General features: G+C 41.1%; 1 protein-coding gene across 4 annotated transcripts in view; it reads left to right on the top strand.

Annotated features, from left to right (window-relative positions):
- Positions 1-24,736, top strand: part of CYP20A1 (cytochrome P450 family 20 subfamily A member 1) — a 99,176-nt gene that overhangs the window by 30,595 nt on the left and 43,845 nt on the right. For all 4 annotated transcript variants that reach the window (XM_073633311.1, XM_073633312.1, XM_073633313.1 and 1 more), the window contains exons 6-10: positions 1,329-1,407; positions 8,173-8,288; positions 13,382-13,436; positions 18,535-18,655; positions 19,489-19,600. In XM_073633311.1, the coding sequence (XP_073489412.1) occupies positions 1,329-1,407; positions 8,173-8,288; positions 13,382-13,436; positions 18,535-18,655; positions 19,489-19,600 (483 nt within the window). The remainder of the gene's footprint in view (positions 1-1,328; positions 1,408-8,172; positions 8,289-13,381; positions 13,437-18,534; positions 18,656-19,488; positions 19,601-24,736) is intronic.

Consider the following 24,736-nt stretch of genomic DNA (forward strand, 5'->3'; position numbering starts at 1 on the left):
TATCTCTATCTCTATCTCTATCTCTATCTCTATCTCTATCTCTATCTCTATCTCTATCTCTATCTCTATCTCTATCTCTATCTCTATCATCTCTATCTCTATCATCTCTATCTCTATCATCTCTATCTCTATCATCTCTATCTCTATCATCTCTATCTCTATCTCTATCTCTATCTCTATCATCTCTATCTCTATCTCTATCTCTATCATCTCTATCTCTATCTCTATCTCTATCATCTCTATCTCTATCTCTATCTCTATCATCTCTATCTCTATCTCTATCTCTATCATCTCTATCTCTATCTCTATCTCTATCATCTCTATCTCTATCTCTATCTCTATCATCTCTATCTCTATCTCTATCTCTACATCTCTATCTCTATCTCTATCATCTCTATCTCTATCTCTATCATCTCTATCTCTATCTCTATCATCTCTATCTCTATCTCTATCATCTCTATCTCTATCTCTATCATCTCTATCTCTATCTCTATCATCTCTATCTCTATCTCTATCATCTCTATCTCTATCTCTATCATCTCTATCTCTATCTCTATCATCTCTATCTCTATCTCTATCATCTCTATCTCTATCTCTATCATCTATCTCTATCTCTATCATCTCTATCTCTATCTCTATCATCTCTATCTCTGTGTGTATATATGTATGTGTATATATATATACATACACTATAAATTCCTATCCTGCTGGTTTTGGGGTGTGTAATGGTGGGAAGGTGTGCTCTGACTGTTTGGTGAAAGAAAGAAGTCAAAAGACTTCTTTCTTTCTCCAGAATATCAGCCAGTTTCAGGCTTCTCACTCTGATTCTCCACTTCTGAAATGGTGAATCAGAAAGTGAGAATTCTGTCACAGATCGCCAGTGAGGTGTGGAGATCGCACCTTCATAAACTGGCCGTTTCTGTGAATTCTCACTGTGCTGAGATAATCAGCGGAGAACATGTTCTCCGCTGATTATCTCAGTTTCATAAACTGGTAAAGCGCTGAGATCAGCGGTGAGACTCGGGATCGCCGCTGATCTCAGTTTCATAAAAGGACACCTTAGTGCAAAGTGGGCCTCTCAGAGGGCATAGTGTTGGCAGCAGAATGACGGTTATGGATTCCTCAGCAGTGCGAAAGGAAGTGTGAGTTTGTAGGTAAGGCGAGACACGGGTAGTTGAAACCTATGTTAGTGATGATATATCATGCCTATTTATTTACTCATGCACAGATATATGTGCAAATTCCTTGTAAAAAAAAGATAAAAAACATAATTAAAAAGAGACCTTCCACAATGTTTTACTTGATTCTTGTGTATCTGTTCCATTTAGATTTGGTCTGAGATTGGAAAGGGTTTCCTTGATGGTTCAATAGAAAGGAGTCCAAGTCGGAAAAAGCAGTATGAAAATGGTGAGCTTAAAGAAGTTCTATTCACTGGAAAGATTGCCCGTATGCTCCTAAATCTCCAACACTTGGCTTTACCAATGCTAGTTAACGTTAGCAGTTGTGAAATTTTAAAAGATTTCTAAACCCAAGAACAAAACTTGAATATCTTTCAGCTAACCAGTCTTTGATGTGGTGACTGTTTATTTTCCTTTTTTTTTTTTTTTTTTTTTCACTGCAAATACAGAAAAATATCTGACCTTGCTAGGATTCATGTGTCCTTGTAACTTCCTGTTCACTGAACTGAAATAACAAACCACGTTATCAGCTTTCCTAGCTATCTTCTGTAAACTACAGAGCGCCTCCTGTCTGTGCAATAGAGGGGAAGGAGGTATTTTTAGGTTTAGATCAGACCTAAGGTGATAAAGCTGTTCCTCTGTAGATACAGTACAGTGAGTGAGCGTTGTCACTCTGGAGCAGGAAGTGTGTTACTTGCAAGATCACCATGTGAAAATAGAAGAAAAAAAATTAAAGCTACTGCAGCCACTTTATCTAACCACTGGTAAGCTGCAATATGGTAAATTCTTGGTTTTGGGTTTAGATATGCTTGAGGATTTTATGTCGTTGAGAATCCTGAATGTTTAGCTTATTTCTTTATTGTTCCTCAAATCCACTGATGTTGGTTCTGTGCTGCTCTGCTTATGCTTAGAGTGGGGTAACGCCCTTATTGTTATAAAGCTTTGACTGGTGGCAGTGATGGCAAAGACAATGCTTAAAGCAGACATTCACCCACTAAAATAGCTTATTTACACCTGACTCCACTGTCCATACCCCCCCCCCCCCCCCCCCAAAATTCCCACTCAGTTGGAATTGTTTTTTTTTTTTTTTTTGTTTTAAGTGTTTCTGACTTTTTTTTTTTTTTTTTGTGCTGTAGTGTACAACACTTCTTACTTTTGCATCTACACACATAGATATGCTGCCGGGCTTTGGGATCCAGCAGAGACCTGTGGTGCATGTACGCATGTGTAAGCGTTTCCAGCGCATACGCAAAGATATCGCAGGTAAAGCGGTCATGAAACCTCATGGTGTGCGCACATGCATAGCTAATCAATTCAACCAGCTCAACCAATAACTGGTGGGAACTCCCCATGCATGTGCAAAGGTGCCACAGGTCTCTGCTGGGCCTCCAAGAAATAGTTAACTTGGGAAAACTAGGAGTTGGTCTTACCGGTTGCTCAGTTTCTAGGAATCTTCCACAACAGCATTACTTATTTCAATTTGCTTTTTCTTGCTTCATTTTTATCTATTACAGAACTGGGCTGTGGTTAGAAAAGCTCATCCTTTTACTTTTGGTGGCTTTCTGTCTGGACAGGGAGGAGTCCTCATTTTTGACAGTACTCTTCTAGAAGCTTACTGAAAACAAAAATTCTGGTAAGACTAATCCCCAGTTTTCAAGGCCACATACCTGAAAGCCATACAAGCCTGCAGAAGCCCTGCAGTATTTATCTTGGTTCTAGAAACCAATGCTCTATGCCACAGAAGTTGGTCACATGGTTCAGGTGACCATCAGTTATGTCATCTCTAATGAAGGGGGTGGAGTTCAGCATAGTTTATCTTCCCCTTTAAAGAAGAATTCCATGTATGTATAATTTATACATTGTTACATTTTTCCAGCTTGGACCAATGTATCTATGACTATACCATACCTGAAACATCCCCCCCTGGAAGCTGGAAACCACTGAAGTAGACACTGCAAATCTAGTGATCTCCACTTGCTTCCAGGTCGGGTGGAGAGCACCCCAAATCTCCACCTCGTCCATTCGAAGAATGCTTTGCGTTCACCCAGAAACTGCAAAGCATTCTCTGAATGGTGCATAAGCCAAGCAACTGACCTCCTGTGTTCAGAATGCAGCAGGACATCCACTCAGCAAATTAGCCGAAATTGAGTGGAGATCAGTGGAGTCCAAGGTGTTTGGCACGGTATGGTATATGCATAGGTACATTGCTCCAAGCTGGACCAATGTAGCTATGTATAAACTATTCATACCTGGGATTCTTATTTAACTAGTTGCCGCCCGCCCACCGTTAAATGACGGCAGGCAGTGCGGCCCTCTTTCTGGGACATTGTCATATGACGGCGTCCCAGAACGCCCGCTCTCGCGCGCAGAAGCCGCCGCTCAATGTTGCTAGGACACGCCACGACCCCGATCTCTGTAAAGAGCCGCGGCTCTTTAACCATGTAATCAGCGCTATATATAAAAAAATTCCGCGCTAGAAACACATATAAATGAGCAGCAGTAAACAGTGCGACAACACCAATCAGAATAAAGAAAAATTATAAACTGCGCTAAACAAAAAATATTAGGTAAGGTGGAAGTGTTGCCTACCACCAGCAAATATTGATAGAATTATGAGAAGCAATAATAAACACAGAAAAAGTCCAAATCTTCAAAGATAGTAGGATGTTCAGCTTAATTGTAGGTAACAGTCCAAAATAAGCTATGATTGCCCTTACCAGAACTTCAGTGATAATGAGCGGATGGCATAAAACCCTGCCAGGGCCTTAGGGATAATAAACCAGTCAGCACCTTCCGTTTTCTGATTAAAGTCCCCTCAATGGATGCAGGAGAAGAAACAAACAGAAAAAAACTGGCCATAGTGTAGTATATCAGATGCTTAGCATGGACAAACAAACATACCAAACACCCTGGTGAGCACACAGGAACAACCAAAAAAAAAAAAAAAGGGGAGGGAAGTGGAAAAAAAAAAATTGAATTAGAGTGAGAAAGTAGATGCAGACGCTAGCAAAGCGTCTGCATCTACTTTCTCACTCTAATTCAAGTAGTTCCACTTCAATAACCTCTAGCACACCTTTGGTGATATTGCTGAGATCACAATTTGGATACCTGACTGCCAGGTACTTCACCATGGAAAGTTTATCATTTATATTCTGGGTTGTATACTGATGGTATGGACTTCGGGCTAATGTGGACGAATCGAAGTGTTCCTTGTCAACTACTGATCAGCTCCTAGTTTGACATAGAGCCTGCTTATCACCCTGAGTCGGTAAGCACAATCTACAGCCACGGTGGTGGGGTTTTTTTTCACTTCCCTCCCCTTTTTTTTTTTTGGTTGTTCCTGTGTGCTCACCAGGGTGTTTGGTATTTTTGTTTGTCCATGCTAAGCATCTGATATACTACACTATGGCCAGTTTTTTTCTGTTTGTTTCTTCTCCTGCATCCATTGAGGGGACTTTAATCTGAAAACGGAAGGTGCTGACTGGTTTATTATCCCTAAGGCCCTGGCAGGGTTTTATGCCATCCGCTCATTATCACTGAAGTTCTGGTAAGGGCAATCATAGCTTATTTTGGACTGTTACCTACAATTAAGCTGAACATCCTACTATCTTTGAAGATTTGGACTTTTTCTGTGTTTATTATTGCTTCTCATAATTCTATCAATATTTGCTGGTGGTAGGCAACACTTCCACCTTACCTAATATTTTTTATTTAGCGCAGTTTATAATTTTTCTTTATGTAATCAGCGCTCTTTGCCTCACACTGACAGAGTGTGTGACGAGGAGAGCCAATCAGCGGCATCTCTACGCAGGGGGACATCTACACATGTAATCAGGGCACTGATTATCAGTGCCCTGATTACAATATCACGCCAACAGTGTCACCAGTGCCCACCATTGCCCACCTGTGCCACCAATCAGTACCCATTAGCGATGCCATTCAGTGCTGCCCATTAATGCCCATCACTGCTGTCGATCAGTGCCCATAAGTGTGGAATATTAGTGCCTCCTCATCAGTGCCACCTAATCTGTGCCCATAAGTGCCACCTCATCAATGCCCACCAGTTCAGCCTATCATTGCCACCTCATCAGCGCACAGCAGTGAAGGAGAAAAATTACTTAGTAGCAAAATTTACTGACAGAAACTAAGTAAAAAAAAGTGTTTATTTTATTTTATTTTTTTTAGTAAAAAACCCTGCAGTGCTTAAATACCACCAAAAGAAAGCTCTATTTGTGTGAAGGAAATTAATAAAAAATTTGTTTGGGTACAGTGTAGCATGACCGCGCAATTGTCATTCAAAGTGTGACAGCGCTGAAAGCTGAGAAATGGCCTGGGCAGGAAGGGGGTATAAGTGCCCTGTAGGCAAGTGGTTAAATGGATTACATGAGCAAATACCTTGTCATTTTATCGCATTAGCAGCAGCCATTGGATCCCATAGCAGTGGTTTCTGTGACCAGGTAAATATTTAATGCAATCAAACTTTTAAGTGTCTTATATGGGGATGGGGCCACTTTAATTCTAAGCAGGAAACAACAGAAGCATTTTCAGAGTGTTGACAGAGTAACTGATTATTTTCTTTATATGTTTTATGCCCCAGAGTTCTCTCTTCTGGTATGTGAGCTACACAGCACAGCCTCTCTGTGGATATACAGTATTTTAGCTCAGTGTGCATAGGACATCTGGGCATTGCCATTGTATTTTGCTTTATTATTTGTATCAAGCAGTGACCAGGGTTTCTAAACCTGGCCAATTATGGGTAAATGAGTAAAGCCTCGTACACACTACTATTTTTTTTTTTTTTTAAACTAATAGCTCAAATCGGAGCCACTGTACTAACAATCCAATGTTAGTACAGCGATTTCCCCTGTTGTGCTATTGTGTTCTGATGGAGGGACGCCCCCCATCCCCCCGCCCTGCCAGAACACTCAGGTCAGTGCTCTCGGCCATTGGCTGAGAGTACTGATCGAGAGTTGGTCGGCAGACCTTTTTTGGTGGGCTTCTGTCGGACCGGCTGGGTGCATTTCCCTTGCAGAAGACCTCATTCCGGAATTTGGCAGGTAATACTTTTTCCCACTATATTGTTAATTAAATAGTTAACTTTTTCTTAACTTGTTTAAATTATATTTAATTGTATTCTCTCTGAACATCAAAATTAAATATCTGACACATTTGAACAATAGTTAGCTCTGTTCCTAATCCCCAGTTATTTCTGTATTTGGAATAGGCTATTACAGTTTGTATTAGTGCCACAACTAAGGGGTTTTACATTTTAAAATAAGGACAGCTAAAGAATAGATTGCTATATTTTCTTAGCTTTTGTAGGTTTATTTTACCCTAAAAAGAATAGATTTTCAAAGAAGCTACTTCCTAGCTACAGTGTGAAAGCTGTCAAATGAGTGCTTCCCTTTAGTGAAAAAATGCACGTTAAAGGATGTTTTATATAAGCTTTGGGCTGTTATATGAAAACCAAATTTTGCCCCTCACTTGTCACCTCTCAGTTCTTAATGGTGGCCTAACACAGCAGTAAGGGGAAGCAGGAGAGAAGGCTGTAAGGCTGGCCATACATTGTACAGTTTTCCTTTAGATTTACCAAAACCATATATATGTGGTCACACCTAAACCCTTTCAATTTGTATGCAGACAGGCAGGCCCTTGCACTACATAGTTGAAGGTGAATCTAAAGGAAAAAATAAGCAAATTGTATAATGTATGGTCAGCTTAAGTTTTTAAATTTTACTGAAGATTTACATATATATTCAGCTCCCTGTATATCTGGATCTACTGGTCATTTTGACTTGCAGCTTTCGTTGAAGGTAACCTCTACTTGTTTGTGTGGTGGTGTTTTTTTTTTTTTTGTTTTTTTTTTAATTACATTTTTCAATATGCTCACTATATTTCTTTAGACATCCAAAGTACTTTTATTTCTTTTGTACATTTATACTTAGGCCCCTTTCACACTTTTGCGACTTGTCATTGCAACGTCACGTGAAAAGTCATACCCCATGATTTCCAATGAGTACCATTCATATCTGTGTGACTTCAAAGTAGTCCCTGCACTACTTTGGTCCAACTCTGATGCAACTCAAGGTCCATAGACCTCAAGATTACACAGGCATTGCTTCAAGTCGCAAGACTTTCAGGTCGCACAAGTGTGAAAGGGCCTTAAAGGGACTTTACAGCTTCATTAAGAAAAGTAATATAACAAATTCTTTACACAATGTTTTGCAGTTTAGTGTTAGGATGAATTAAGTCTACAGCCAGCCATACATTTCTAACACACACACACACTTCTCTTCCTTGCCACCATGGTAATAGTATGCTGTTTAATGTCAGCAGTTCCTAAATACCCACACCCCTTTTACACCTTTTTGCTTACTGGGCATCTGAGTAGTCTTTTATTTTAACTTATGGGCACTGAATATTGCATGAAATGTAACACTCTGTGAAATAAAACTTAAACATAAAGTGCTGGCGTTCTAAAGGGATGTGAGAGATACAAATTAAAAAATGGGTGATGACATTTCAGTGAATATACTAGAATCGCTTTTCTCAATATTTGCAGAACAAAATATGATAATTAAGATCCTTCATATCCTCGCCATATCATTTGCATTTCTTTAGCTGTGAAGAATCTCAGAAAGGATGTCCACAAGAATGAAGTTCCAATTGCAAAGGATCCCTCTAATCCGACTTCCAGTTCTATGAAGACTTCTGGGAAAAGCAGAAAATTAGTCATACTAATAATAAATTAGATTTATTGGGTCCTTCTTTCAGTCAGCAACAGTGGGCAGAACACCCACAGGTTCTAATATTGCCAGAATCCTATGTTTTAACTTATTGGCATCTTTATAATTTCATACATGACTGAAGATTAAGGTGGATATAGAACTCCTAACAGCATTATCTTGGTTGAGTTTTCCCTTAGACAAAAGTTTATGGAAAGGCTGTTCTTTATCAGATTAAGAGAAATAATAATTTCCTTTTGTGGTTTAAGCTCTGATGGAGATGGAAGCTCTGCTAAAGAAAGCTATTAAAGAGCGACGAGGGAAAAATCTTGGACGTCATGTGTTTGTGGATGCCTTACTACAAGGGAACCTTAGTGACAAGCAGGTACATAAGCAGCCATCAGAGTACACAGTCTCCAAGCTTGCCATTAACCTGTTTCTGTTTTCATTTTCTGTTCTTGCTTTCAGTGCAGTTCTTATCAGGCTAACCTAACTTCAATTTATGTGTAAATCTGATCAAGGAATTACTCACTTTTGAAATGTTTTATTTTATTATTTTTAAGTTACCCATTTGACCCCCCAGGCCAGATTTTGAGTTTGTCCACTTACAAAGAAATTAAGGGTCTATCATTTTTATCATAGATGTATTTAAAATGATAGAGACAGAATATCAACCAAAAAGCCAGAAAAAACACACAATACAAATGTTGTTATAAATAAAAAAGAGTAATAAAAGTATTTAATCCCCAAGCAAAACATGACTTGGTAGAGAAGCCCTTGTTGGCAAGCACAGAGGTAAGACCTCTCTTGTAGTTGGTTACCAGGTTTACACACATCTCAAGTGGGATTTAGGCCTACTCTTTACAGATCTTCTCTAAGTCCTTAAGGTTTCTTGGCTGTCACTTAAAGTTTTTCAGCTTCCTCCATAAATCGTCTATAGGATTAAGGTCTGGAGACTGGATAGGCCGTTCCGTGACCTTAATGTGCTTCTTTTTGAGCCACTCCTTTGTTGCCTTGGTGGTATGTTTTGGGTCAATGTCATGCTGGAAGACCCATCCATGACCCATGGTCGGTGTTCTGGCTGAGGGAAGAAGGTTCTCATCCAAATTTTTACAATACATGGCCCTGTCCATTGGCCCCTCAATGCGGCAAAGTCGGCCTGTACCTTTAGCAGAGAAACCGCCCCAAAGCATAATGTTTTCACCTCCATGCTTGACTGTAGGGACTTGACTGTAGCGATGGTGTTCTTAGGGTCATAGCATTTTTATACCTCCAAACATGGTGAGTTGTTAATGCTAAAGAACTCAATTTTGGTCTTATCTGGCCCCGGCACTTTCTCCCAATCCTTTTCTAAAATCATTTAGATGTTCATTGGCAAACTTCAGACGGGCCTGTACATGTGCCTTCTTGTGAACGGGGACCTTGCAGGCGCTGCAGCATTTCAATCCATGGCAGCGTATTGTTACCAATGGTTTGTTGTTGACTGTGTCCCAACTGCCTTGATCATTCACAAGCTCCTTCCGTGTTGTTCTGGGCTGATCCCTCACTTTTCTCATGATCATCCTTGCCCCATGAGGCAAAATCTTGCATCGAACTCCAGACCAAGGATGATTGATGGTATTTAATTTGTGAATAATCATCCAACAGTTGTCTCCTCACCAAGCTTCTTGCTCAAGGTCTTGTTGCCCAGTCCAGCCTTGTGCAGGTCTACAATCTTGTCCCTGACATCCTTTGACAGCTCTTTGGTCTTGCCCATGATGGTGAGCTTTGAATGGAAGAAAAAGATTCTGTGGACAGGTGTCTTTTATACACCTGTAAAAGTATAAAAACTGCGCTCTGAGACTGTATGAGACTTTGCTCAGTGATTTTTCAAATGCAAGTTTTTTGGAAAAAAAAATCATTTGAATCTAGTGCACACAAACACAATATAATGCCCTATTGTTTGGTAAAATATCAAATTTGATGTTAAGCCGAGTAAATAGATACTGAGCTTGTCACACTTTAAAATTGCGTGTGGAATGCCAACAAACTACGGTACTGAAAACTCTCCAAAGGCAATGCTTTAAAAGCCTTTGTGTTACCAGTTTAGAATTTCACAGGATGTCTGGTGGTAGAATTATTGTGCTCACGCTGACATTCATGAAAATGTCTTGCGTGTGGGACTGATGAGGATTTTGCCACTTCCAGTTTCGGTTTGTTTACAAGTGGTTACTTGGCTTGTAAAGCATCTGATCAAACCAATCTCTATTTAATAGACCCCCAGATTTTTCGGTAAGGATTACCTGTCACTGCCCAAGCTATCACAAATAGCAGAGTTTGGCTGCTCCTCACCCAGTTTTAAGCCTCCTATGCAGCTGTTTCTGTTTTTAGTTAAGGACTGTTTCAACCTACATATGAAATTTAATGATCATTAGCACCTGCTTGGTATATTTGGTTAATCATACACCTGACTCTAATCCTAAAAAATTACTTTGTGCAAGTGTAAGAATTGATGCTAGTTTGAAACCAAAGGGGGTAGTCACACCAGATATTGATTTGATTTCTTTTGTCCACTTACTTTGTATTTTGTAATTTTTAATAAAACTATTTAAATGTATATATTTGAAAGCATTCTTGCCTTTCATCAGTTCTTTACACCTGCCTAAAATGTTTGCATGGTACTGTATATACGCAAATGTTTTGATTTGCATTTCTATTTTAAACTGTATGCATTGTTTTATAAGGTGAGGGTTCACATATATGTTAGACTTAAAATTTGTTAAAGCAACTATTCATTTTATGACTGCATTCACACCTTTTGTGGTAGTAGTCACATCTTGCCTTGGGAATCTTTGCCCACTCTACTTTGTAAATCATTCCAAATCGATCAATTTGCGAGGGCATCTCCTTTGCACAGCCCTCTTCTGGTGTGTCCACAGACTTTCAATTGGGTTCAAGCCCGGGTTCTGGCTGGGCCATTACAAAATGTTGTTCTTCTTGTGCTGAAGCCTGTCTTCTCTTCTGGGGGGCTGCCAAGAGGCCCACAGCAACAATAAAGTAGCTGCAGGAATTTCTTTTAAATACTGGTTGTGTACTACATGTGACCACAATCTCCTGCATTCTTCATATGTCTGGACTGTGGGTAGGCTGGCAACATCCACGCCTAACTACATTTTGCAAAAACCTACATGAACTCTGCCAAATCATTTTGGAAACTGTATTAAGATCTGGTTAGAACAAAAAATGTAATTTTTTGCTATAATTCAATAATATATTTTTGGTGCAAAACCAACACTGCACATCACTATACCCACAGTGAAACATGGTGGTGGAAGCATTATGCTTTGGGGCTGTTTTTTTTCAGCTGGAGCTGAGGCTTTAGTCAAGGCAGAGGGGCTTATGAAAAATGGCTTCAGCAAAAAAAATATTAAAATTTTGGAATGGCCCAGCCAGAGCCCAGACCTGAATACAGTTGAAAATCTGAGGTGACTTGAAGAAGGCTCACTGAAGATGCCCTCACAATCCTGACAGATTTGGAGCACTTTAGGACTGATTTTTTTTTTATATCTCAAAAACCTGGCATTTTACAGGGGTGTGTAAGCTTTTTACATCCTATCTACAGCCAGTAGGTGTAGCTCTATGATTTTTTTTTTTTTTTTTTTTTAACACTGTTCTCAGCCTTCTACTTTATTAAAAATTCTGATTTTCAGAGCCAACTTGCTCAAACTAAAATGTGTATACAAGACAAATGACTTGCGGCAATTACCTATTTCTCCCCCCCTCTGGCCACCTTTTAAGTTGAATGCTTATGACATGTTAATGTGAATGCATCAGTCTGAAAGCAAACTGATTCTGCTGTTCTCTGTTTTTAACCCCCCCCCCCCCCCCAAACAGTGTATTTCCAATTTTGCGATCAAATTTGAGAAAACCCCTCCTATATGTTTGTGTTCCCTTTCTCTATTTGGCTGCAAATGTGGAAATACACTTAATCAGGGCGGGCCCAACCATGGGACCCAATGGGACCATTGTCCCAGGCGGCATTTTTAAGAGGGGCGGCAGCCGTGGGCCGGCTGGAGGCTCGGCGGGAGAGTGAGCGGGCGGGAAGCTCAGCGGGTAGGTTAAATCGGCGGGCGGCTTGGCAGGTAAGTGGGTGGGCGGCTCGGCAGGCGAGTGAGTGGGCGAGCGGAAGCGGTCCAGTCAGCAGGTGAGCCGGCAAACAGGACAGTCGGCAGGTGAGCGGGCGGGATGGCCAATCAGCGGGTCAGGGAGTAGAGAGATGACATCTCTCACATCCCGCCCTGCATCACTGTAGTTCTGCCCTCACTGTAACTTCACTCTGGGTCACAGCAAGTGAAATCCGCACCTTAGCAGGCAAGTGACACAGCAAGTGACAATTGTAGCAGGCAAGTGACAATCCACAACGTGTGGCAAGTGACAATCTGCAATGTGTGGCAGGTGACGTGGCAAGTGATAATCCGCAACTTGTGGCAATCTGCAACTTGTGGCAAGTGATAATCCCCAACTTGTGGCAGGTGACATGGCAAGTGACAATCCGCAACGTGTGGCAGCTGACAATCCGCATCTGAAGGCAGGTGACAATTCGCATCTAAAGGCAGGTGACTGCGGCAAGTGACAATTCGCAACTGAAGGCAGGTAAAGGTTTACTAGTAATGGCGGCGATCTGCAATTTTAGGCGGGACTGTGACATTGCAGCAGACGGATCAGACACTTTTGACACATTTTTGGGACCATTGACATTTATACAGCGATCTGTGCTATAAAAATGCACTGATTACTGTGTAAATGTCACTGTCAGGGAAGGGGTTAACACTAGGGGCGATCAAGGGGTTAAATGTTTTCCCTGGGGGGGGGGGGTTGGGACTGACTGGAGGAGGATCGCGATCGCTGTTCCTAATCGCTAGGAACAACAGAACTTTGTCTCTTCCCCTGTCAGAATGGGGATCTGTCTGTTTACATTGATGTATAAAGCCCTGACAGGTCCTTTTTTACTCCTATATACATGTATAGAGCCACAACAGGTCCTCTTTATACTCCTATACATGTATAGAGCCATGACAGGTCCTCTTTATACTCCTACATACATTTATAGAGCCATAATAGGTCTTCTTTATATTCCTTTACATGTATAAAGCCATGACAGGTTCTCTTTCTACCCCTATATACATGTATAGTGCCATGGCAGGTCCTGTTTATACTCCTATACACATGTATAGAGCCATGACAGGTCCTCCTTATACTCCTATATACATTTCATTCATTCTTGGTCCCAGACAGCACAATGTCTTGGTTCAGCCCTGCACTTAATTATGTATGAAGGTGAACAAAATATAACCATTGACTTCAAACCATTATAGTTTCACTTTAAATGTTAGATGACTGAATAGTGTTAGGCAGTTTGACACCATTTCATCAGGTTACCTTATGTGTGCACATGCAGATACAGTAATAATCCTGAAATCTGACATTTGTTTTCTTCAGGTCTTAGAAGACAGTATGATATTCTCTTTGGCAGGATGTGTGATAACTGCAAATTGTAAGTATTCACTCCTCTGCAAATTTTTGAGATCACTGTGCATTCCTTAAAAAAAAAATATTATTACTAATTTTACCTTAAAGTGGATGTAAACCCTCTGCTATACCCAGTGAAGTGAATAGCCTCAGATGATACACCGAGGTGAAACAAATCTCCCTACATAAGTTTTACATGTATTTCTGCTGTCTATAGCTTTCTGTACTCTTTAGAATGTGCACATGGTGTTAAAAATTTTCTTCCTGTTTTAGCAATGGGTGTAGAGTCTGGGGATACACTGTGTGAGAGCTGATTGGAGGAAAGGCACACACCCCCCTCCACATAGGCAGAGGAGCGAAGAAACATGCAGAGCTGTACTGTGAACAAATCAGCTCTCTGCTTGTCTATTTCTAAGCACCCTCAGAAGTAACTCTGTTGATAACAGAGGAACAGAGCAACAGAAAGACATGGGACTTGGAGCTTTGGAGAGAGATAAGTAAACACTACATATATACAGTGGGGACGGAAAGTATTCAGACCCCCTTAAATTGTTCACTCTTTGTTATATTGCAGCTATTTGCTAAAATCATTTAAGTTCATTTTTTTTCCTCATTAATGTACACACAGCACCCCATATTGACAGGAAAACAGAATTGTTGACATTTTTGCAGATTTATTAAAAAAGAAAAACTGAAATATCACATGGTCCTAAGTATTCAGACACTTTGCCCAGTATTTAGTAGAAGCACCCTTTTGATCTAATACAGCCATGAGTCTTTTTGGGAAAGATGCAACACGTTTTTCACACCTGGATTTGGGGATCCTCTGCTATTCCTTGCAGATGCTCTCCAGTTCTGTCAGGTTGGATGGTAAACGTTGGTGGACAGCCATTTTTAGGTCTATCCAGAGATGCTCAATTGGGTTTAAGTCAGGGCTCTGGCTGGGCCATTCAAGAACAGTCACGCAGTTGTTGTGAAGCCACGCCTTCGTTATTTTAGCTGTGTGCTTAGGGTCATTGTCTTGTTGGAAGGTAAACCTTCGGCCCAGTCTGAGGTCCTGAGCACTCTGGAGAAGGTTTTTCGTCCAGGATATCCCTGTACTTGGCCGCATTCATCTTTCCCTCGATTGCAACCAGTCGCCCTGTCCCTGCAGCTGAAAAACACCCCCACAGCATGATGCTTCCACCACCATGCTTCACTGTTGGGACTGTATTGGACAGGTGATGAGCAGTGCCTGGTTTTCTCCACACATACTGCTTAGAATTAAGGCCAAAAAGTTCTATCTTGGTCTCATCAGACCCAGAGAATCTTATTTCTTACCATCTTGGAGTGCTTCAGGTGTTTTTTTTAGCAAACTCTATGTGGGCTTTCATGTGTCTTGCACTGAGGAGAGGCTTCCGTCGGGCCACTCTGCCATAGAGCCCCGACTGGTGGAGGGCTGCAGTGATGGTTGACTTTCTACAACTTTCACCCATTTCCCGACTGCATCTCTGGAGCTCAGCCACAGTGATCTTTGGGTTCTTCTTTACCTCTCTCACCAAGGCTCTTCTCCCCCGATAGCTCAGTTTGGCCGGACGGCCAGCTCTAGGAAGGGTTCTGGTCGTCCCAAACGTCTTCCATTTAAGGATTATGGAGGCCACTGTGCTGTTAGGAACCTTAAGTGCAGCAGAAATTTTTTTGTAACCTTGGCCAGATCTGTGCTGTGCCACAATTCTGTCTCTGAGCTCTTCAGGCAGTTTCTTTGACCTCATGATTCTCATTTGCTCTGACATGCACTGTGAGCTGTAAGGTCTTATATAGACAGGTGTGTGGCTTTCCTAATCAAGTCCAATCAGTATAATCAAACACAGCTGGACTCAAATGAAGGTGTAGAACCATCTCAAGGATGATCAGAAGAAATGGACAGCACCTGAGTTAAATATGAGTGTCACAGAAAAGGGTCTGAATACTTTGGACCATGTGATATTTCAGTTTTTTTTTTTTAATAAATCTGCAAAAATTTCAACAATTCTGTGTTTTTCTGCCAATATGGGGTGCTGTGTGTACATTAATGAGGAATAAAAAATGAACTTAAATGATTTGAGCAAATGGCTGCAATATAACAAAGAGTGAAAAATTTAAGGGGGTCTGAATACTTTCCATCCCCACTGTATATTGAACATTATGTGCCGCCCTTTGGTGATGTCAGGGGCCACATCAGAGGTCCCCTTTAGCTCATAAGTGGACATCCACTGCGCTAAATGGCCAGGCAATTTTGACTTTCTGTTTCAGGCCCCTATGCCAGTTCATGCAGGGGTAGACCAATAGTGGATGTTCCTGGGGGATCCTTTATGTCAGATTCAAACTGTTGTGGTTTAACATGCTTTGTAGGAAGACAGCCCATTCATTTGAAAAGACTGCCTAAAGCAGCAAAAAGGTAGTGAATACACTATTTTTGGAATACAGCGCATTACTATGCATTGTATTACGCACTGTAGTGTCTATATTGAGTATCCAAGATACCAGAGACACTGTATTGCAGGTCAGGGAGTGACTGGCCACATGTACAATACTGGGTGGACTGACCCCCTAAGTGGATTATACAGGTAACTTACAAGTACCTAGACCACGAGAAGATGCAAAAGTGTTAGCAAACAAAATTTTTTGTAACAGTGCACAATGCAGAACAAAGTATCACATTAGATACGAATAGCAATACTTTCCGTCCCCACTGTATGTGCCCAGGCCAGATTACATGAATGGGGTTTACAACCACTTTAAGTACTACTGCAGGACAGTGGGGTAGAAACATGTATTAGTTTAAAATGGATAGGGGTCAAGAATATGGGTCCACAATTTAGTTCTAGGTGCAAAGACATAGTAAAAGAGATGCACTATATTACCAAAAATATTGGGACACCTGCCTTTACATGCTCATGAATATTAATGGCGTTTTAGTCCATATGGTTCAATATTAAGTTGGCCCACCTTTTGCAGCTATAACAGCTTCAACTCTTCTGGGGAGGCTTCCATAAGGTTTAGGAGTGTGTCTATGGGATGTTTGACCACTCTTCCAGAAGCGCATTTGTGAGGTCAGGCACTGATGTGGACAAGAAACCTTGGCTCGCTTTCTCTGCTCGAATTCATCCCAAGGATGTTCTGTCGGGTTTAGGTCAGGTCTCTGTGCAGACCAGTAAAGTTTCTCCACCCCAAACTCGCTCATCCATGTCTTTATGGACTTTGATTTGTGCACTGGTCCAAATCATTTGATGGAGGGGGGATTATGGTGTGGGGTTGTAGAATAGAAAAACACATGTGTGTGAGCTACTGGTGCTGCACACTCCAAAACATTTTATATAATGGAAAAATTCCCTCATGGGGTTTTTTTTAGCAGCCAAGAAATTGTTCAAAGATCATTAATAAAAATTCTTTATTAAATCAAAAATTGCATTTTACTGCAAAATATGGTCTTCCACATAAAACCCCTACGTGTTTCGACCCTTCTAATTATGGTCTTCTTCAGGGTGGTATTTTATTCTATGCAGAGAAAAAGAAGTATTTTACATTTTAGTAATCATTTGATTTGTTTGCCAATATAACTAATCACACAAATAAATGTATATTTAGCAATCAAGACTATGGAAGAGAGAAAAACATGTCCTATAGCCAGAGATTTCTTTAAAAGCTAATTTCAGCGATCCCAAAGACATGAGGAAGGGAGCGAACAGGCACCTGTGGTCTGTCATAAGAGACTTACTATTTTTACATTCAATTCAAAAAGTAATAAAATATTTAGGATATTTGGGATATTACCACTGTGAATAACCAATGATTAAATATTTAAATCGTTGGTTATAATTAGTATATAAGAAGATTTAATTCTGTACTTATTTTTATGGCAACAATGAGAGTCCATATAAGTGCCATGTGATTTGATGTGAAAATAAAAACATTAATCAAAAATTGAATTCAGTTTATGTAACAAAAAGGTGAAATTAAATGAATGAAAGTAGTGCAGTGAATGTGCTATATATTATCGAATGATAAATTTAAACTAAACTTTAAAAACTAATAAGGAGAATAATAAATACCGGAAGTGCTGACAATACCTTAATACATATGACACGCAGTTGAAGTAATAAAGTAACAATGTAGATGGAGAATGGCAGTCTCCTCAGCGTTCCGGAAGGTGTTGCCCCAGAAGCTTCTGTCATTTCCGTGACAAACGTTTGACCGCATGCGCGCGATGCCGAATGACGTCCGGCCATCATCATGGGACGCCGCCGGCACTACAATGGGCTAATAGTGAAGTACTGCTTTAAAAGGATTTTACCTCGGAGGTCCTTGATGACGCCCCGTGGGAGGGTGAAACACGTAGACGTAATTTCCGGTTCTTATTGACGTCACTTCCGTTATCGTGGAACGCACAACGTTTTTTGTACTCGCAACACCATGTTTTATGCCTGACCTTATCTTGCTTCTTGTAAGTATTCATTTCTATGCGCAATAAATCCTTTTAAAGCGGTACTTCACTATACCGCTGGTATAGTGGGTTTGGGTCTGGGTTTTATGTGGAAGACCATATTTTGCAGTAAAATGCAATTTTATTAAGATTTGATACAATATGTAGTTCCATCATGAATTTATGGTTTTGTCACTTTCATGTAAATGCCAAAGCTCAATTTTTTACAACTCCCATGTAACAAAAGAATTTTAATTTAATGATCTTTAAACAGTTTCTTGGTGCTAAAAAAAACCCCATGAGGGAATGTTTCCATTATATGGTGTGGGGTTGTTCTTCAGGGGTTGGGCTTGGCCCCTTAGTTCCAGTGAAGAGAACTCTTAAGGTTTCAGCATACCAAGACTATTTCATGCTCCTAACTGCTGCCGACTGCTGAAATGAGGTGGGGTCGGAGAGGAGGGCATGCCACAGCTACAGGGGAGGTGCGAAAGTAACATTAAATAAGCTGGTGGGCCTTCTGTTTGACACGTGCCTTATTGAATGGATGCAACCAGTTTGTCAGACATAGCCAGCTTCAGAGCTGGCAGCTTCTGTTCCACTGTCTTTTATGGGAGTTAACTTTTTTATAGAAACATGTAAAATTTACTGTGATACTTACCCTGCCATTAACTTTGTTTTCTAGTGTGCACATGGGCCATTTATTTTTTAACAACCACAGAAGGTGTTCAGGAAAAGTTGTACAAGGAAGTGAACCAGGTCCTTGGGAAAGGGCCTATCACAGTGGAGAAATTGGACCAGCTCAGGTTGGCTTTGTTTTTACGATTTTTAATTTTCCATGATCGTGTTCATCATACTATCAGGTATGCAAAATCCTTGCGTTGAGGCGGTCAACTGGGGTCACTGAACTTTTAAACATTGTCTAAAACAAAGGTTAGGGAACACTGATTGTTTGAAAAAAATAGATTTCTGCTAGAAGGAAATATTTATGCTCCTTTGGTTTCCCATGGAGAAATCGGTGATGTAGCCAGGTGAAGTACATCATCCTCCTCAACCTGTGGACCATTAAAAGAGAAGTATGGGTTTTTTATTTTTTTTTTTTGCATATTCATACTTACCTAGGTTGATGCTGCATCTGACCCCCGCCGCCTCTTCACTGAGAACCGAGCGACCGAGCAGAGATCTGCTGACTGTCAGTCAGCATCTCTCCTTCTCTGCTCCTCCACGCTCATTGAATCGCTGAGCTGTGGAGAGGTGGGGAGCGGCTGTCTCAGCGGCTCGCTGAGACTGCCATCAGTCCAGGCAGCTGCCGGATCCAGACTTCATAAGTCGGGATGATGCACTGCCTCGACTGATCCTGGTGAAGTCAGCGGAGAGCAGACTTCAGAAACTCAGCTGAAAACGGGTCACAGGAGCACAAAGCAAATTGCACTCCTGTGACCCTTAGGAGAAACCCAGCCTAAAAAGCTCAGGCTGGACTTCTTTTTAACTGTAGTAGAATTACAGCACACAGCCACCTCACCAGTTGATGGCTTGCAAGTTGCCCATTCCAAGAATCTTGGAACAATCTCAAACCTTAAATTCCAGCTTCTCATGTTTTACAGTAACTTTTTTTTTTATTATTATTCTTTTGCCACAGCTATTGCCGGCAGATATTGTGTGAAACAGTGAGGACAGCAAGACTAACCCCAATCTCTGCACGGCTACAAGAACTAGAAGGGAGAGTAGACCAGCATGTTATTCCTAAAGAGGTATGTGATGGGCCAAAAGGTCTCTGCCAGACATATATCCTTTTCCAGTCTTTGCAGTGTAGAATATTCATCACAATATAGAAAAAAACCATTGTTGAGTACGAATAAGAAACAAATCAGTACAATGAACAGAATACCAATCTATCTTAAAGCAAGAAAGAGAGAAAATAAACTGAAACTGGAATCTGCAGCTAAACCTGAAGGGCATCATGCCAGCCAAAATGTGAACAAAATATATACAATAGTAACCAGTTGGTGAATACAAATAAAACGGGAAGGTGAAGAAGCATTTAAAATTGATGGTGCAAAGTGGGGTAGAGTGACACAGAGTATACTAATATTCACTTATTGAAGAATGAAGGAAAAAAATGCAACAAGTGGCATAGTTTGGCACTTCAGCCTTGGGTCCTTTGGTTCTAATCCTGACCAGGATACTCTCGGCACGGAGTTCGCATGTTCTCCCTGTGCTCTTGTGGGTTTCTTCTAGGTACCCTATGTTTCTCCTACACTCCAAAGACATGCTGGTAGATTAATTGGTTCCCAAGATGGCTGCCTCACCACCTATGCGCAATCTCAGGAAGAAAAACCCTATGGGAACAAAAAAAGTTTAGGATGCAACTGTTAAATCCCGTTCTTCTCCCTCTGCTCCCACCCCCTCCTCATTATCACCTGTCAAAATGACAGCCAGTACCATATTTTTCGCTCCATAAGACGCACCTGACCATAAGACGCACATAGGTTTTAGAGGAGGAAAACAAGAAAAAAAATATTCTGAGACCAAATGGTGTACCAAAATATTTACCAGTGCCCATGAAATAAAGCCTGACCGGTGCCAAATAAATGCAGCCTGGCTTGTGCCCATTAAATGCAGCCCGGCTTGTGCCCATTAAATGCAGCCCTTACTTGCAGCCTTACCTGTGTCCATTAAATGCACCCTGCTCTGTGACTGGCGAGGACGTCATCACAATCACCTGTCCACCTGTCACTCAGAAGTACTCCATTCGGCCGCTGGGGCTGCTCTGTTTTCAGTCTTCTTTGAGTGACAGGAGATCGCTCGGCGCTCGCGGGAGATGGCCGCCCTGTATTGTGACATGGCGACGACGGGCAGAGGGGGCTGTTCAGTATTTGCTCCATAAGACGCACAGGCATTTCTCCCCATTTTGGGGGGGGGGGGGTGCGAGTGCATCTTATGAAGTGAAAAATACAGTAATTGCTCTGTTTTACACAGAAAATGCAGCTACTCCCATAAGATAAAATGACAAAAGCAGATATTCTTCAGGGATAAATACAGTGTAAACAATGTACTGCTTTACTGTATTTTCTGTTTCATTCTTGTGTAGATCAAAGGTGTCACATAAAAGAAAAAACACTTTTTTTTTTGCAAATAACTTTTTAATGTGTTGTATCTGAAACATCATTTTAGTGTAATTTTTAAATTGGATACATTTTTAGAAAAAAATGTATATTTTATTTACAGTAAAACTACATTTTTAAAATAGCACTGGTCAAAACGGTCACAAATCTTATTGTCTATAGATTACATAGAAAATAAGATTAAGGCTACATGCCCATGGATGTTTTAAAAAACGAGCTGCAGAGCTAGTACCGGCGCCAGGAAAAAAGCGGCGTTAGAAGCATGATGGGTTTTTTTTTCCGCGTTTTGCATTGGCGTCAATGCCTTTTTAGCCACGCTAGCTTTCAGCCGTGTTTCTCCCTATGGGAGCCCATTGATTTGAATAGAAGTGGCACCAGAAGTTGGATCAAGATGATCCAACTTGCGGTGCGACTTGTGTGCTAAGAATCTTGCAAGGGGAACCCGACAAAATTTTGCGTGAGGTTCCTCCCAAGATCCATACCAGAACCTTATCCGAGCATGCAGCCTGGCAGGTAAGGAAAGGGGGGGTGGAGAGTGAGCGCCCCCCCCCCCCTTCCTGGACCATACCAGGCCACATGCTCTCAACATGGGGGATGGGTGCTTTGGGGCAGAGGGGGCCCCTGCACCCCCCACCCCAAAGCACCTTGTCCCCATGTTGATGAGGACAAGGGCCTCTTCCCGACAACCCTTGCCTGGTGGTTGTCGGGGTCTGCGGGCAGGGGCCCTCCACCCTAGGTGAATGAGTATGGGGTACATCGTACCCCTACCCATTCACCTAAATAAAAAAGTGTCAAAAATAAACACACTACACAGGTTTTTAAAGTATTTTATTAAAGCGGCTCCGGTTCTTCTCTCTCTTCTGCTCTTTTGCTGGGTCTTCTCCCCTCTCCGGTTCTTCTCCTCTCTCTTCTGCCCCTCTCTTCTGCTCTTTTGCTGGGTCTACTCCCTTCTCCGGTTCACCTAAATAAAAAAGTTCACCTAAATAAAAAAGTGTCAAAAATCACAGACTGGCTGTAAAAACGTCCATGGGCATGAGGCCTCACTTTGCAAGACCATATTACTAAAAGAATGGGAGCCTAATTTATCTCCCTTTATTCTCCCCCCTTCTTCTGTCTTCTTAAGTAATGACAGTTATTGAATAAACAGGCCCGTGGTGGAAGTGTGAAAATGACTCTGGTCCATAAGGATGCCCATAAAGCCAGCACACAAGCATTCAGGCAATAGTGTGTGTATGTATATGTGTATATATGTATATGTGTGTGTGTGATTGATATATACACACTGCGCATTGATTTTTCAGATCATGTTCATATGCAGAGTATATAGATGTCATAAAGTCAGCCCAAATGTACATATAATAGTGCTGAATATAAGAAATGGCAGCCATTGGTGGGATGAGAAATCCTGAAAATAAATGTACCGGTGTCAGTTTGTTAGTAGCAACAGCTTGTGAATCAGATTAACAGAACTGAGCTTAAAGGCCATGCAGTGTTTTTCATTGATTGTGCATATACTGTATGTCTCACATGCTCATATGCAGACTATAAAAATGTCATGAACAGAAATGTTCATGGATAAATGCTAAATATAGAATTAAACAGACGATAATGGGATGAGAAATCATGCAAATTAAAACATTCTTTCTTTTGAAAAAAAGGCAAAATTTAGACATTGACAAATAATTCTGTAAAGTATTAGCTGAGCTTATAAATGACACTGGTGATTGAGTGATCCTATTTAACCACTTCAAGACTGGACTGTTTCACTCTCTTCCTCCCAAGCCATTGTTCAGTTTTCACTGTTTCAGTGCTGTCAAACCTTGAATGACAGTTAATCAGTCATGCAACACTGTACCCAAATTATGTTTTATCATCTTCTTTTAGGGCGATAGAGCTTTCTTTTTTGGTGGAAAAAAGACTGAAAATTTAAAGGGAAAAAAAAAGTTTCTTAGTTTCCGGGAAAACTTGGCAAATAAATTTTTCTTCATAAATTTTGGGTCAAAATGTGTTCTGCTACATTTCTTTGGTGGAAACAAATCGGTATATATTATTTAGTCTGTGTGAAAGTTAGTCACTAAACTGTGGTATATGCTGTATATTTGAAAATTGATCAGTCCTGATGTGCTGACTGCCCTTTTCATTTTTTGAGGCAGTAAAATGCAAGGACAGTACAAACACCCCAAAAATGACCTTTTTGGAAACTAGACAGCCCAATGTATTTAGTAAGAGGCCAGTAAGACCTTGACGCAAAGGTTTCTTCCCGCCCAAAGCTCTTCAAAGTCTCTGCACTCCGGGAATCCCGCAAAAAACCTGGAGAAAACCCAAAGCTTAGTTTTCTGTGCTCTGAAGCAATACTCTAGAGCCTTTCACTCTGAATACCTGAAAGCCCTGTATTGTCTTCAGTCCCACTACTACAGTGGCAGGGCCTCACACTGTAACAGCAGGCAAAAAACAGCTTTGATTAACAGGCTGAGGTCCGCTCAAGTCAAATGCAGAAATGTGGTCCATAAACAGGATAATCCATCTTACTACCAGCAGACCCACGGCAGTCTGGCTGTACGGAGTTCCCCCAGCTCCAGTGTCTAAAATCTAATGGGTCTAGTTAAATTATAATGCATTATTTAAGCATTTCTCTACAATTTCCAAACTCATTCTATACTGCTGGAGTGAAAAATCAAATATGTTTTTTATGGTATTGAGGTATGAACATGTACTACAGACCAGAGTTAATTTTGATGTCAAATTTCAATTTAGTTTTAGTCTTAGTCTTTTGACTAAAATGGCATTTATGTTTTGGTCTTGTACCAGTTTGTAAAAAGTAGCCTTCTCCTCCTATTGTAGATTCAGCAGTGTCCTGTCTTAAAAAAAGTGACCACCATTCAGGTGGAGGATGCTCCTGTCTTGAAGGACTTGACTATTATGTAGTCGGAAGTCCCCTCTGTTCTCACTGGCAGTCCCTGCTCTTCATCCCTCATCTTTGCTGTGACCTTGGTTTGCCAAAACCTGGCTTACTGGTCAAAGTTCCTTTTTGAAAGGGATCTTGCTAGTGCTGCGATTTGATCCCTTGGTTATAGAACATTTGAAGCAAATAGTTTTAGCCTTAACCACAGTTGTGTTGGACTGCTGGATGATTCTGTCTAATCTCCTGCATGTGGTTTAAACATGGGACTGTGAAACCTACTTCTAAGAAACGTCCAATCGATGTTGTCTACGAGTGCCAACGTTTTTCTTCCTTTCTGCTCTGGATACATTTATCAAGATCATCCAGCTCCCAAGGAACACTTTTTTTTTTTTCCCCTTGCTTAAGAAATGTCATTTTCATATCTCCACTACCTCATCATCCACGTCCAGACCTCCCGAACTTGGCTCCCAGTTCACCCGCAAGCTCTGGGGCTCTGCTGCCAAATCTTATTTAGTGCGAAAGTGCCTTCTTTTTCTGGGGGGGCGGCAGTTTGTTAACCTTTAACCTCTATCACCTCCCTTCACTGGGAAGACTTTCTCGCTTTCGTGCCCTGTCTTTCCAGTACATTAGTGTTACTTCTACACTACCAGTTTGTTGCTGCTCATCTGTGTTCACCAAGATGCTGACTAATGTACTAACCCTGCAGCGCTCTTGTGGAATCTGCATTGTGGGATAGTTAGAAGGCCTCCTGTTGAGAACAGTTGAGTGTCCAGGCATTACAGTGCTTTAGATCAATCCTGCTTCTCCAGAAATCATTTCTGGAACAGACTTATCATATGGAGTATCTGTGTGTACTCCTG

The sequence above is a fragment of the Aquarana catesbeiana genome, linkage group LG06, assembly GCF_042186555.1.
Source record: "Aquarana catesbeiana isolate 2022-GZ linkage group LG06, ASM4218655v1, whole genome shotgun sequence".
In the NCBI taxonomy this organism is placed as follows: Eukaryota; Metazoa; Chordata; class Amphibia; order Anura; family Ranidae; genus Aquarana; species Aquarana catesbeiana.